This window comes from Myiozetetes cayanensis, unplaced genomic scaffold, assembly GCF_022539395.1.
Source record: "Myiozetetes cayanensis isolate MyiCay16 unplaced genomic scaffold, myiCay2020 scf4, whole genome shotgun sequence".
NCBI lineage: Eukaryota > Metazoa > Chordata > Aves > Passeriformes > Tyrannidae > Myiozetetes > Myiozetetes cayanensis.
Genome location: NW_026087631.1, coordinates 49,632,716 through 49,646,406, shown reverse-complemented (window position 1 = coordinate 49,646,406; position 13,691 = coordinate 49,632,716). Strand labels below are relative to the sequence as shown.

The following is a 13,691-nucleotide window of genomic DNA, read 5'->3' as shown; positions in this document are numbered from 1 at the left end:
AGGCTATATTAGATGGAAACTGGAGTCTTGCTTTAAATTTTGAACTTTGAAAGAGTTCTGCTGAATTCATAACCCTTGTGAAGGTTTCATATGAAATAAATGAGTTTTTTTTAATAAGAATTTCCCTTGCAGAATAATTCTTGATCAACTCTAGTATGTGCATGCTGAGCCTTACATTTCTAGTCTCTTTAAAGGTGCATAACTAAATTAATTTCTAGGAAAGGACAGAGAATGATGACATTTTGTTGTTAAGTGTGTCATTTATATGACACAGGAATATAACCTTGGATTATCAAATGCATCAGCACAAATACACCAATAACTTTGAATTGATAAAGGTGTTGGGCTGGAAAATTTTGTCTTCAAATATCTGCAGAGCAAAATTAAAAAGATAAGTAAATCCAAGGTTTTAGAAGATTATATGAAGAGAAGTACTAGTCATGAACAGTGGGTAATATTTTTCTGCCTAGACCCTTCTCCTTGCATTTAAGTAGAACTACCATGAATTTGATCCACTGAATATGAGCAGCTTTGGAAAATATTGGAAGAAAAGCCTTTTTCTCCCTGTCTCGTGGTTCCCCTTTCTCAGTTGGAGCCAGTTGTCAAAGCTCCAGAGCCAGGTTTACATCAGAACCTCTAGGGGTGAAAGTGCAGAGAGATGTCAGATGTGAAGTATCTGCTGCAAGTGACACTTACAATTACCCAGTATTTTTATCACAGGGCCTAAGAGTCCACTGTTTCAGCCTCAGGATTGTGCTAACATTAAAAAAACAATCAGGAGAAACCAGCTACCTAATATGTGCTAATGCTTTTTGTGAGCCAAAGAGCTCTGAAGGTATCAGCATAAAGAAGAAAATACACGTTCAATTGGGCATGGGCATGCATCAGTCAAGAGCTACATAGGTATTACCAGGTAGGGAAGCACTTTCTTTGAGTTTATGGGATCAGGTATGTTTCTCAGATGTATCCTGATTTCATATCAGGGCATAAGCTAGCCACCACCTTCCCTTGCAGCTCCATTGCCACAGAAAACAACCCAGGTGCACGAGTGGGAGTAGCTTTGGCTACTAGAGCTGGTTTTCCTGTCTGTGGCCAGAACACTAAGCTTTGAGGACAGTCAAAATGACCACAGTCCTTGTTTTTTGGCTGGAGATGAATACGTCAAGTCCAATGCAGAAATCATAAATTTGTACAGTAAGGTACAAATTGGTAGACCCACTTTTCAAGTGGTAGTAAGGTACAAATTGGTAGTTTGGTAGTAAGGTACAAATTGGTAGACCCACTTTTTGTGGTAGACCCACTTTTCAAGCTCCAGGGTGTCTTTTCTGAAAAATCCCTGAAGCAGTATGTTTCACTTTTTACTGAGGTACTGACATGGATTTATCTCTCTTCTTTATATACTTTTCACAAATTTTATACCAATTTTAAGGGACACTTGAATTTTAGAAATGTAGGGAGTGTGGCCTGGATAAGAAGCTGAACACATTTTCCATTAATTAGCTTGCCTTCAGACCTGGGGTCATGTTAATGATTGTATTCAGCTAAGAAATGTCAGGTTAGTCTTAGGTGGTGCTCACAGATATTACAGCCATGGTGTCTCCATCATAGATGTGCTGAAAGGAGCATGTGCATACACATTGCTATAGATATTGGGAAAATAAGTGAGGGAAAACAGTTCATTTAATTGCCACAGCTAACCACCTTCCCCAGTAAAAGACGCTTCTTCAATTATCTTAACAGAGGATGTGCTCTTCTGCATGTGACACCAGAAAAAAGATTCTTGTGAAAAAAATTTCTATGAAGACTTTAATAGCAATTCCTTCCTTTGCTGTCTGCTCCCACCCTGAAATGGCTGTTTGGATCCAGCTCTCACACACACTGTCAGAAGTGTTCAGGCAGCCAAGCAAGTTGTGCTAACTCAGGACTACTTTGGTCCAATCTCTGACCACACCCTACTGGAAGCACATGTGGCCCAGCCAGATAAGAGGCATTTTCGCCACTGAAGAACCAATGGACAAGTCCCGGCTCATCTGTGCCTGCCAAGTCTACAGTGGGAAGTAGACCATAGCAAGATTTCAGTTTTAGTAACACTGTTATTGGTAACAATGACCAAGACATTTTGGAATATCAACATCATTTAATTGTGTGTGTTTGTATACACTTGGCCTTTCTTTTCTTTTTTAAAATCAGTTTGTCCTCTCTAAAATAATATTCACAGTCCTGAAGGAGTGTGGTTTTGCACATTTACTCACCAACTAGATCAGTCTGTTTTCACATAGGAGCAATATGCTTTTGTCCAGAAACCTACAGTGCCTACCACAAAGAGGTGCAGTGTCATGAATCCATTCTGAGGATCTTATTCACATATCCTGAAGAATCCTGGCCCTTATGGGTAGTTTGATAATCTTTGGCTTTCTTGTTTACATTATCTGTTATCTGTTGAGCAACAGCTCTTTGCATAACAGCTTCTCTTCTTTCATGTCAAGACTCCTGAATCTTCTGCCCAAAATGTTTCTGCCTTTGACCTGACACTGAATCTGCTCTAGCCACCGAGGCTATTCAAGGCCAGATCTTCTACTTCACTGGATGGGTAAACTGCCCTTGCAATCTGCAGACTCTTCTCAGTAGAACATTCTTCACTGAAAGATTTGGTTTAGCTGATGTAGGCATGCATATGTTCTTGTATCCAAAAACCACCAAAGGACCTTCTTAAGTTTTCCATAGATTCCTGGGGAATTTCACACAGCTCTCCTGTGTGACTGAACAGCTCAGTATGACTGAAGGTAATTTGGCTGAAGTCCTTCGTATCTTACTTTTACTACCATAATACCCCACTCTGTGTCTTGGCTATGGACCAACTGGAAGGAAAGAAAGTCAAGTTCCCTAAATTTCCCCTGGATAAAAAAGGGAATACAGATGTGGTGACTAACAAACTGACCTCACTTGTTAAAAACATCTTCTTCACCCATGTCTTCTCAGCTAGCCACATGGCTGGCAAGAGACCAAGGTATTTCTCGAAAGGCAGATGTGTAGCTTTCACAGAAGACAGGCTGCTGGAAGGCACTGATAAGCCAGGTCTGAAGCAGTGCCAGGTTTTTCCCTGGAGCAGGCAGAGAAGGTGGCAGTATCATGGCATTACTGCTTATCTGGATTCCTCTATGTGGAGTCCAGAATTACAGCTCCAAAACTGATATAGTCCAGCATCTTTTTGAACCTGTCTGCCACCTTTACAATTATTATGAAAGACTCAAGTTCTATAAACAAATTTTAATTCCAGGCCCAAATTAATTGTCACATCATTATGCCTAAGAGCAGAACACATCGCAGCTGGTACTGGAGAGATTAAAATTGAACTGCTTATCAGCAGGGAAGAGACCGAGTTCATCTAACCTTAGGCACATTAAAGTTGCACATCTAGTATAAGCCATTTGCCTGGGCTCTCCCTCCAGTCAAAGAAGTGACTCCATACAGTGATTCACTGCATCCTAAGAATAGTGCCTAAGGTAGCTGGGGTGAATCACCTTCAGGAATTGCCTGGCTCTCTCTGTGAAGAGATTTTTGCCATACGGCTTTGATGACAAGCCTTTCTTTTAGGTGCTTAAAATTAGTGAGATGAATCCCACCTCAAAATGCTCAAACTCACTGTCTTTCTGAAACAAGGAAGAGCAGCAAATTGCATGAGAATGCAAACAGGTGTTGTTTTTAAGTGGCAGCCTTTAGTCAACAGAGTAATAATCCTGCATGGATTTCCCAGGGAAGGTGGAGAGTGACTGGAGGCCCAGCATGGTGCGGTCTGAGTCCTTGCTCAGAGGCTAGGGTGAGAGGTAAGAAGCTTTTCTTTTCATCTTTGCTCCCTGGTATGTCTCCGGTCCTGACAGCCGCCAATTTCCATTCCTCTCATATTTCCACATCATGCTCTTTAATGTTTCCGTTCAGCCTCACAAAAAACAAGCTGCAAAGAGCTTCTATACCCACCTTTTAGACAGTTAAAGCTTATGCTTCATGACCCTGAGTGCAGTGACAGGCATGAATGCACGTGAAAGCAATCTGAATCACTGCCTTGAGTGCTGGACAGGCAGCTGTGAAGGACCACCCTGCCATACAGTCCAGACACGTGATTCCCTGTGGGAAGGTCACCACCAAACATTGACTCTCAGTGTGTCTGTTTCACCTAACACTCCATGGACAACACTGCTGAAGGACTTCTAGTAGTTACCCCATAAAGAAAAAAATAGGAAAAGGATTAATCCAACAATATTTGTTTTATTCCAAGCACAAGATTTGTGAAAAAAATAAAATTAACCATGTCGAAAATAAACATTTATAGAGGATTTATAGAGGATAAAATGCTCTCAGGTATGAACTCATTATCTTTCTTCTCAGGCTATGGTCTTCTAATGAAAAAGAATATGAGACACACAACATCATCTGAATTAACTATATTTGTGTCCAGTTTTGTATTTTTTTGTTCAAAGAGCTGAGGATGACAGGTTTTAGATCCTTTTGTGTGCTACCTGTTAAATTTTACACGTGTAAGTATTTGCACATTAAAATCAGTGGTCCTAAATGCCTCCTTTTTTACTGTGCAAAGATAATTTTTTCATAGAGGACAGAATGGTACAAGCAACGTCCTTGCAATGCCATTCTGGCAGGACACAAGGCCTGCTACAACCATGGATAAACCCCTGCTTTTTCAAAGAACTATCAGGATGTTTCTGGTTATCTGATTGCTTGATCAGAGGTCAAAAGGCTAGTCCTTTTGCAAAGATTACCCGTTGTTTGAATAGCAGCTGATCAATCAATATCTGTTTATCCAGAAGGTCCTGAAGAATTTCTATTTTTGGTGGTCTATGTATTTCAGGACATAGGCCCTCAAAGGGATTAAAAAAAAGATACACCAGAACTGTGTCCTCAGCAATGCTCTCACAGTTCCTGCTTTCTGTTCTTTCAGAGGAGATGGGAAAGGCCTAGTGCCTCTCACACAGCCCACATCTGTCTAGAATCATGTCTGATCCCACTTTCTTGCAAGGTGTCCTGCAGGGAAAGCAGACCCACTTATTTTTAGCCTTCTTTTCATTCCGGGATACTGGCAAGGCCCTGTTGTTTGCCATTTCCCCAGTCTGCACACTCTAAATGAGGGAATTGGGCCCCTGTGGTAAATGGTAGATGAATCCTGATGGTAATCATCTCAAAAGGGTCTCCATGTGAACAAAAGGGGTTCTTCTCCATGGTGGATAGGAGGGGAAGCTATTACGGTCAGCGAGAGGTGGCCCGGGGCTCCCGCAGTGCTGCTCACTTTGCCCCTGCCATTCTGTGCCCAGCTGCCCCCATCTGCAGCCCAGGGAGTACCAGTGTTGGTACACGAAGAGCCACTCAGAATATGACAATGAGTTTTTTAATTTTCTCTTCCTTCTTAGAAGTCACAGCTCAGACAAAAAGAATTGTGTGAAGTTACTCGCACATGACTTTGCATGAGTCAAGCGACTTGGGGAGGAAAAAACCAAAATCCATGATGAGCACTCATAATCCTTTAAAAATATTACACCCACTTGTAGCTGCACAAAGATAGATTGAAGCAGTCTTTCATGTTTCCTATGATTGTATGACCATCAGAGCTTAGCAAGAAAGTAGAGAGAGGGAAAGTGGGGGAGTGTTACCCTGCAGACAGCAAAAATAGAACAACATTTTTGCAAACTACTTTTTCAGTCTTCCAAGAGTGATTTCTCTGCAATGTATGATACAGGCAAGAAATCTCCTGGTTCATAGACTTCTGCAGATTATGATCCATCAGTCTTAATTTCTCTCCAACAGATGATGGTGGACAATGCATAATTTACCACCCAGTTCACCTTATTTTTAGATGTTGACTCTATAGCTCAGCCATTTGTGTTCCTCAGCATTGGTTCAGGGGACAGGAACAAGAAAAACTCAGCATCTGTATGAAAGAATCAGCTTACTAACAGAAACACTGTGACAGATACATGCATTGGAGATCTAACCCCACTTTCTATGAAGCAGGGTAACAATATGATAATAATCCTTAATCTAAGTTTCTTGTAAGAATCTCTAAGGGCCAGTGACAATGTTGTGATTATTAAACATTATTTCAAGTCCATGCTACCTGAGTACTTCAGTCAAAGGCATTTAGAGATTAGTGTGAGCAAAATGTGAGCAAATTTTGGAATGGAAACTTTGTACAGAATGTGAATAGGAATCTCCTTCTGCTTCCAGAGTGGCTGGCTGACTTATCCGGAGGACCTCTTTTGTGGGACGATATGAATGGACTCAAAGCAAACAGTACACTGTAGAAGGCAGATCACAGATCATGAGTATTGTACTGCTTTTGAAATATTATGAGATGAGCAGATTGACACTGTTTTGGCAGGAGATTATTTTGGAGTTACCCAAACAACCCCATTCAGTTCAAGATATAGGATGGCTGAGAATCTGCTAAAACTATTTTTTCCTAGTTCACTCTAATAATATGAGCATTTGGGTATCATTTTCAAAGAAGGCCACATACAGACAGGAAGATTTACCCAAGGATGCTGGTAAAGAGACATCACAGTCCTTACTAAAGCCTCAACAACTGAAATACAGTTTCAAAACAACCTTTATTCTGCTTGACGACTTATTACAATTTTTAAAGTAACTCAAAAACAAGACACAGCTCCATGAACTCTACAGCTTGAACAAAACTTGAAGGAGGCATGTTTTCACTGTTGCCTTGTAAAGGCAATTTACAATTTGGTTTACCCTTCATCTCCTCAAAGACAATTTTAAACCGAAGTAATTTTAATGTTTCGAAGACATTTAACAGAACAGAGTTTTATTTAAAAAAAAAAGAATAAAAAAAAAATAGCAGCATTTTGGGCAGCTAATGCAATCTCATCAGGACAAGGGCAAGGTAATGTTACCAATTCCCACAGTTTAGTCTCAACTGCAGTAAGTACAACAGGATTCTACATAAAATGTTGCACTTTAGAGCCTTGTCCCATGGGAGGCATTGTGCTTTGAGCTGCCCATTTCTAAAGTGACCCTGAAAAAACCTAGTATCAGGATTCACTTTCCCAACTTAATACCATGCATAGCAAAAGCACTGTGTGAAAATCGACATAAGTTTTCCTCATTTGAAGCATCTGAATGTTTTCCCAAGCACTATTACTTCATAGGCAATTACAAAACAAAGCCATTTCTTCACTACAGAACAGTTGACACCAAATAAAAAAGCTGAAGATTTGGTTTTACAGATTGTTTGACAAAATTTCTTAGATAACGGAACCATACAGACAAGCTTGCCTTTTTTTTTTTTCCCCATTTTTTTTTGCTTTTTTAAGAAACTATCCAACAACATGGAAATTCAGTTTTCTAACTGTATCTGGAAACATGCTGCACCCACAAAGGTCTAGTGTGCATGTACACACCTTTAAACAAAGTTAATGATATCGCTTACTGAATTCAGCAAAATGATCATGTTCTGAATGAAAGGTGAAAATGCACCTATACTGGGACCTGTTCACACATAAACACAGCAAGTGTACACCCGTACGTGCAGATACATATCGCCAACCTCCAAATTCAAATTTCAACCTAAGTAGATCAGAAACTACTAATTTTGCTTGGGAGTTTTGGTTCTCTTTGCTATGCCTCATACCTTTCAAAGGCCTTGTGAAAGAGATGCTGCAGTGCAGCCTACCTCAGGAATTTAAAACAAAACAAAAAATTCCCCCCCCAACAAAACAAGCCCCTTCTATATATTATATTAGATGAAAAAGCTACACATCAACAGAAGTACAGAAAAAAACCACTGTGTTTCTTCAGTTATATCCCCATGCTTTTTTTTTTCCTGTATATAGTAGTCTGTTTTGAGATCAAATCAAAACTGGAGTGAACAATATGGTACATTAAAGACAAAAAACTCTGCAGTGAATAGGACCTTTGGTAGGATTTAGCTCTGTGCATTAAGGAGGGAGAGAAATGAAGAGGCCACACAATACGTAAGTACCAAAGAAAACGTACTCATGCAAATTTGAGGGTGTTAACTGATCCCTGCAAATTGCATAGACCTTCCGTAGGTAGAACATCCCTTTAAGAAGCCCTAAGCACTCATCCTTACAACATAGTACTTATTTCTCATTGTTGCTTGTGCAAGAAAAGCAAGTGCCAAATCTCATACGCACTATTTTTTTTTTTCTGCTACAGCCACACATGAAGAGAAGTTGCACAGCAAACTGGAATTATGTTTCCATACAGTATGGAATTATGTTCCATACGGGGCTGGGCATGCTAAGGATATGGTCCACTGACATAGCAGGGGTTTTCTTAATATGAGGAAAATTAGATCCAAATACCTTAACTATGATAAATTTCTTGACAAATGCTATGTGAAACATCAATTCAGATTACATATATTTTGCCTACAGAGAAAAAAAATACAATTTTACTCTTAAAATATTTAACATTCAGAAATTAATATATGTCCAAAGAATATCTTGGATTGCTACAAGTGTTAAACTGCTGTATATTGAACTAATCTGTAACTTCAAGCCCAGTAGTATAACTAACATGCTAGAGTAATTGTTGGTGCTTTTCACAGTAAAAACCAGTTATTAGCATACCAAATTTACATGGTCCTACAGGCCTGAAGAGAGGGTGGAATGAGGAAGGGAAGGGATGGGAAAGGAAGGGATGAAGAGTCTACTTCTATTCAGGAAAAATATTCAGAATAATTTTCTAAGTGATGACAATCATGAAACATTGATATTTGTTGAATCGTGTTTCCTGATATAAATTCTAGTAAGAAAATATACACCTATAGGAAAGCAAAGAGAACCCACCAAAAAAAAGGAGCACAAAATCAAAATAAAATCAAAAGCCTTACAGCCTCAGAACCGAAGTAACAATTTGAAAATGAAATGATAATGTAAAGATCATTGGAGACCAGCAAATTTCCTCTTATTATTTCCAAAAGCTTATAAAGCCCTGCATATTCTGAAATAAAACACAAGTATCTCTAAACCAGAGCTATTATGGGAGAACTCCATGGGTCTTGCTCTTCTGATTGTGTGCGCAACTCTCTTTAATAGTAATGAGTATCGCCTTTTGTACTCTCGGGGCTAGAATAAATTCATATTAGTCAAATATTTTCCAAGATTTCTCTGAAGTTCGTTACTTTACCAATCTGCAATGTTTTGTCAGTGGTCAGGACAATAAATAACCATTGCAAACCACAGACAGTGAATTATCCCAGAATTACTAATAAATCTGGTTTAGTAGGATTCATGTATTTGTTTTGACTGAACCATAATTCTGTAAGTCTCTGATGTTTTGAAATTATGGAACTGTTCACTTTGATACTTCCTCAGCCTACAAACTTCTGAAAGCAAGTATCGTAGCCTAATCATTTTCAAAAAAAAAAGACATTTTCCAGCCTTAATTAGCTCTATATTGTATCCAAACATTCTCAGTAGAGGTGGAAGCTCTTTTCCCCCACAATACTAATACAAAAAAGCCCCTAGGCAACAATTAGAGAAATTTCCTTCATATGAAATGAAAATACCTTTACAGGCTGACAAAAATTCTGCCACAGGTCAAGAAGTCATTTATTTACTGTGAGAGGTGGATTCATTCTGAGATCCAAACTATCTACACTCTACACTGCAGTAGCTAAATATCCCCATTTTTTCTGCAGTCACTATCAAGGAAGGATACACTATTTTTTTTGTCTTTCAAAGACAAAGACAATTGTGACAAAAGTTCAAATGCTTCAAGAAGCAAATGTAGCATGGTACCGTATTCTAAAGATATCTCTGAAACAGTATTGTTGGACTCAGTGATATTTCGTAATGTTCATATATTGAATTTTTTTTATTGAATAAAGCAGCTTTGAAGCTTTCCAGGCACTGCCCAACAAAATATGTAGTCAAAAAAATTTTATGAACTTTTAAACTTCGAGCTAGTAGCTCAATATTCTATTTTTCTAAAGAAAATTGTAAAATATTTAATAGTTTTAATTCTCAAGCCAGCTCTTGCTGACTTCCTGTACATTAAAAAAAAAACAACACACCAAAAAAAACCTCTCAAAAAAAAAGCAAGCCCCGTAAAACAAACAAACAAACAAACAAACAAGAAAATCAGTAACAAAAAATAATCAGGAAAAATATTCTCAGGCAAAAGAAATAACAAAAAAAAGAAGACAAGGAAACAAGAAAGAAAAAGAAGCCTGTAGATATGCTTGAAAGAAGACTACAGCCTAAAGAAAATTCAGTATTGCATAGCATGGTCTAAGAACTCAGCTTTCAGCAAACAGAAGAGGGAAAAAAGAAGAAGTCTGGTATTGACAGTTTCCATAAATGATAGTTAGTCACCCAGTACTATGTACATTATTATACACTGTATGCCACTGAAAGTCCTGTTTTCTTCAGTCTTAAATATATTCTTAAACCAGGATTTTTAATCATCTAAACAAAACACTTCCTGGCACTTTGCTATTACAGTTACTCTGAACAACATACTGTAACTGAAGTCCTTTTAAAGTGTCCCTTAGAAATGAAAGTGCCATTCATTCTGCTACATATCATTCACTTAAAACCAAAAAAATCCACAATGCTGTATGTCTGGATCCACTGAGTGCAGAAACACCATTCCAAATCAGGTTGTGACCATGAAATTCCAATAACTGAATGACACAGACCTCTTATACCTTGTGCCTGGATAATCCAATGTTCTAGCTGGTAAAGCTTCAGAAGTGGTCGTAAACAAGCACCATGCTTAAAGGCTTCTATGTCCCTGCAGGGAGATCAGGTTTGGATTTTTCTCGTGTTTTAATTTTCTTAATTACAAAAAAACCAAAAAGCACTTCAGATTATAAACATACATTCACAGCTTACTACTGTGATCTCTCCCACTGCAGTTGAGAAGGAAATCTCTAGTCATGTCTGAAGACAGATAGTTTTGATACAAATTCTTGAGTAAAGCTGAAGGAGCCTTTTCTCTCCAGAGGCCTCAGTGTTGTCAAATCATTTCTTTAGAAAAAAACAAACAACCCGCAGTACTAAGATGTTCATCGCCTCTGCTGTGCATATACTGGGTAGGCTAGCGTGACATTGAGAGAGTCATTGTGCTGCACAAGTGATGTGTGTTGATAATGTAGTACCAGTTCTTTGAGCGAGTTGTACAAGTTATATGGCTCTGCAAATCCATACCCAGTGGGTGTTTTGTTTATCACACAGTGCTTTACTTCTCCATCCACCCTAAAAAGGAAGAAAAACAACCAGTTTTTAATTTGTGAGTACAGTAACACTGAGAGAGAAAATAAGGTATTGGTAATAAATCCTAAGATGCTAGTCAGTATATAGAATTCCTCTCTTCTGTGGTGAGATAATGGTAAAAACCTGGGTTTAGTCCAAATTCGCAACTGTCATGCAGCCTTAGGGAGGCGGGAGAAAGGTAGGACTTAGCAGCTGCACTGAAAGGAGTACACCTGTACTTTTGTTTCCCTTCTGAGTGAGGCTTATCTGTGGGAGTGGTACAGCTTGGAGCTGTGTAGGAAATGGAGCAGCAAAGAGAATGGCCTCAGGACTTGCTGACGTGCTTCTAAGCCCAAAGGTCCAACAGGAATTATGCATATGCAAGTGTCCGTCTGCCCCAAGTTCGAGGTAGGCCCCTCAAATGTTGGTTACATCATCCACAAATTAGGATACATACACAACAGAGCAGGCATAGCAGCCTTGTTTGCTGCTCTCTCGAACAAGGAATGTTCCATCTCGCTTTCCTCGCAGCAGATTTTCAGCTTGGCTTCTATTGATATTTCCCACATTCCAAGTTCTCTCATCATGATGGGGCAAGTCCTCATCATCTTCTACCATAGAGTATTGGCTGCCAAAATTGGAAAAAAATGTGTTTGTGAAACACATAGCAGAGCAAAATCCATTAATTAAGTAGTCTCCATTTCATATTACTTACAAAATAGAAAAAAAAATCAGTGGCTAGTCCAGTGCCTCCCTGGCACTAGAAATGTAAACCAAGTAATATTGCACTGTTCAAACCACTGAATAAAACTAAAACATAAGCTCTGTTTCTTATTTCTTTGAAGAACACTCATGTAAATCTGAAGAATATAAAAGGATGCTGTGTTTTTTTTCAGAACCTGCTGCGAGCACTCCAGTGCTACCATTGCTCGCTATTTTGGTAAATAGCAAGCCCAACAAAATCAATACCCTCTGAGTCAGCTTGATTTCCAAAGATCGGAACACTTGGTCAGCAATGAAAAATCATGTAATATATCAACTACAGCTGCTGCTTGAAGAAGCTTTGAGCAGTTGTACAGGTAGACAGAATAATTATTTATAGGGTAGGTGATTTTGTGGAAAGGGTGCAGTAGTAGAGTGCTTTCTCTCTTTCTCCTTATCAAGCAGATTATGAGAAGAGCATATAATACAGGGTCTTTTCTACCAAATCAGCTACTGAGTATACAGCTGTTTCAGAGTTACAGAGAGCCCTCTGTAGCCCACCATGAAAGAAGATGCATCTGATTTGGCTTTGTGGACATCACTTCGGTATTGTGCAGCTCCAGAGCTCCCCATTTCCCTAGCAGCCTGTACTGGTGGGTCCCGCCTCTCCTGATCAGCTTGCACTCAGTCTGTGTTTGGATAATGCATTTATTCTCTCTGTAATAGGTTTTTAATTAGCTTTTCTTGTTTTATGAAAAGATGACCTCTCACTCATCCATGATTCTGTCGCTCTGAAGATACTCGGCATAGTCTACAGAAATCAACAATCTCACACAGCATTCAATTTTCATGAAGAAAAAGGGTTCTTCTGTTTCAGGTAACACTCTCTTCAGGTCCCTTATACTCTTCTGACCTGCATGATAGTCAAATACATTCAGTAGTGGCTCTATTTTCAATCTAGAGAGAGTAATTCCTGTTTTTTATCTTGTTCATTATATTGCTGTTCGGCTTTTTTTCTGCATTACAACTTCAGAAAAAGAGTAATCAAAAGTTCAATTTTTCAGCAGTTACCAGAATCGCTGGCAGGGAGATTCACAGAGTGAGAGAAAAGGAAGATGTTCTTTAAGCAGTTTCATTTACTATTTTGATGCTACACTAAAGCCATGGTGTGGCATTATTCTTTCTCTACTGTTTAAGTAATAGGAGTACTTCTGGGAACAGGTGCCTACATATTTTACATCATATCATCTTTGAATTGTCCTAAGACTCAGAAAACAACATGGCTTTAAAACATGTACATCATTTTTATCTCCTGCTTCTACCACAGCAGATAAACACAATTCCTGGGATAACAGACTCAATAAACCAAGCCAAATTAAAATAGATGGGGACAAGGCTAGAATGTAAAACCACTAAAGAGTCATTGTCAGTCTGCTGCTTTTGTTGTATATCTAACCAAGCAGTATAAAAGGCATGCACAAGAAACTACATAGGCAGAAAATGTTTGTACAAATATTACTGAGACAACTTTCATTTTCTATCTGTTCATTCTTCACTGTTATTACACTTCAGATATTATTTTGTGTCCTGCTTTTGTTAAAATTTGGTCCATGTTCACAAAACCCAAGTGCTTTTTGCTTTTTTTCCAGGAATGAAATGAAATGCATTTATTAGCCTAGCCCCGTCATAAACTATAGTATACTAAATTGCTTGAAATGACAGAATACTATACATTTTCTG

The 13,691-nt window shown here is 38.7% G+C and overlaps 1 protein-coding gene across 6 annotated transcripts in view; it reads right to left on the bottom strand.

Moving 5' to 3' along the window:
- Positions 1-6,595: 6,595 nt before the first annotated feature.
- PIK3R1 (phosphoinositide-3-kinase regulatory subunit 1) overlaps positions 6,596-13,691 on the bottom strand; it is a 58,837-nt gene continuing 51,741 nt past the window's right edge. For all 6 annotated transcript variants that reach the window (XM_050330072.1, XM_050330069.1, XM_050330070.1 and 3 more), the window contains 2 exons: positions 11,707-11,877; positions 6,596-11,252 (listed from right to left, as the gene is read on the bottom strand). In XM_050330072.1, the coding sequence (XP_050186029.1) occupies positions 11,063-11,252; positions 11,707-11,877 (361 nt within the window). In that variant the 3' untranslated portion in view covers positions 6,596-11,062. The remainder of the gene's footprint in view (positions 11,253-11,706; positions 11,878-13,691) is intronic.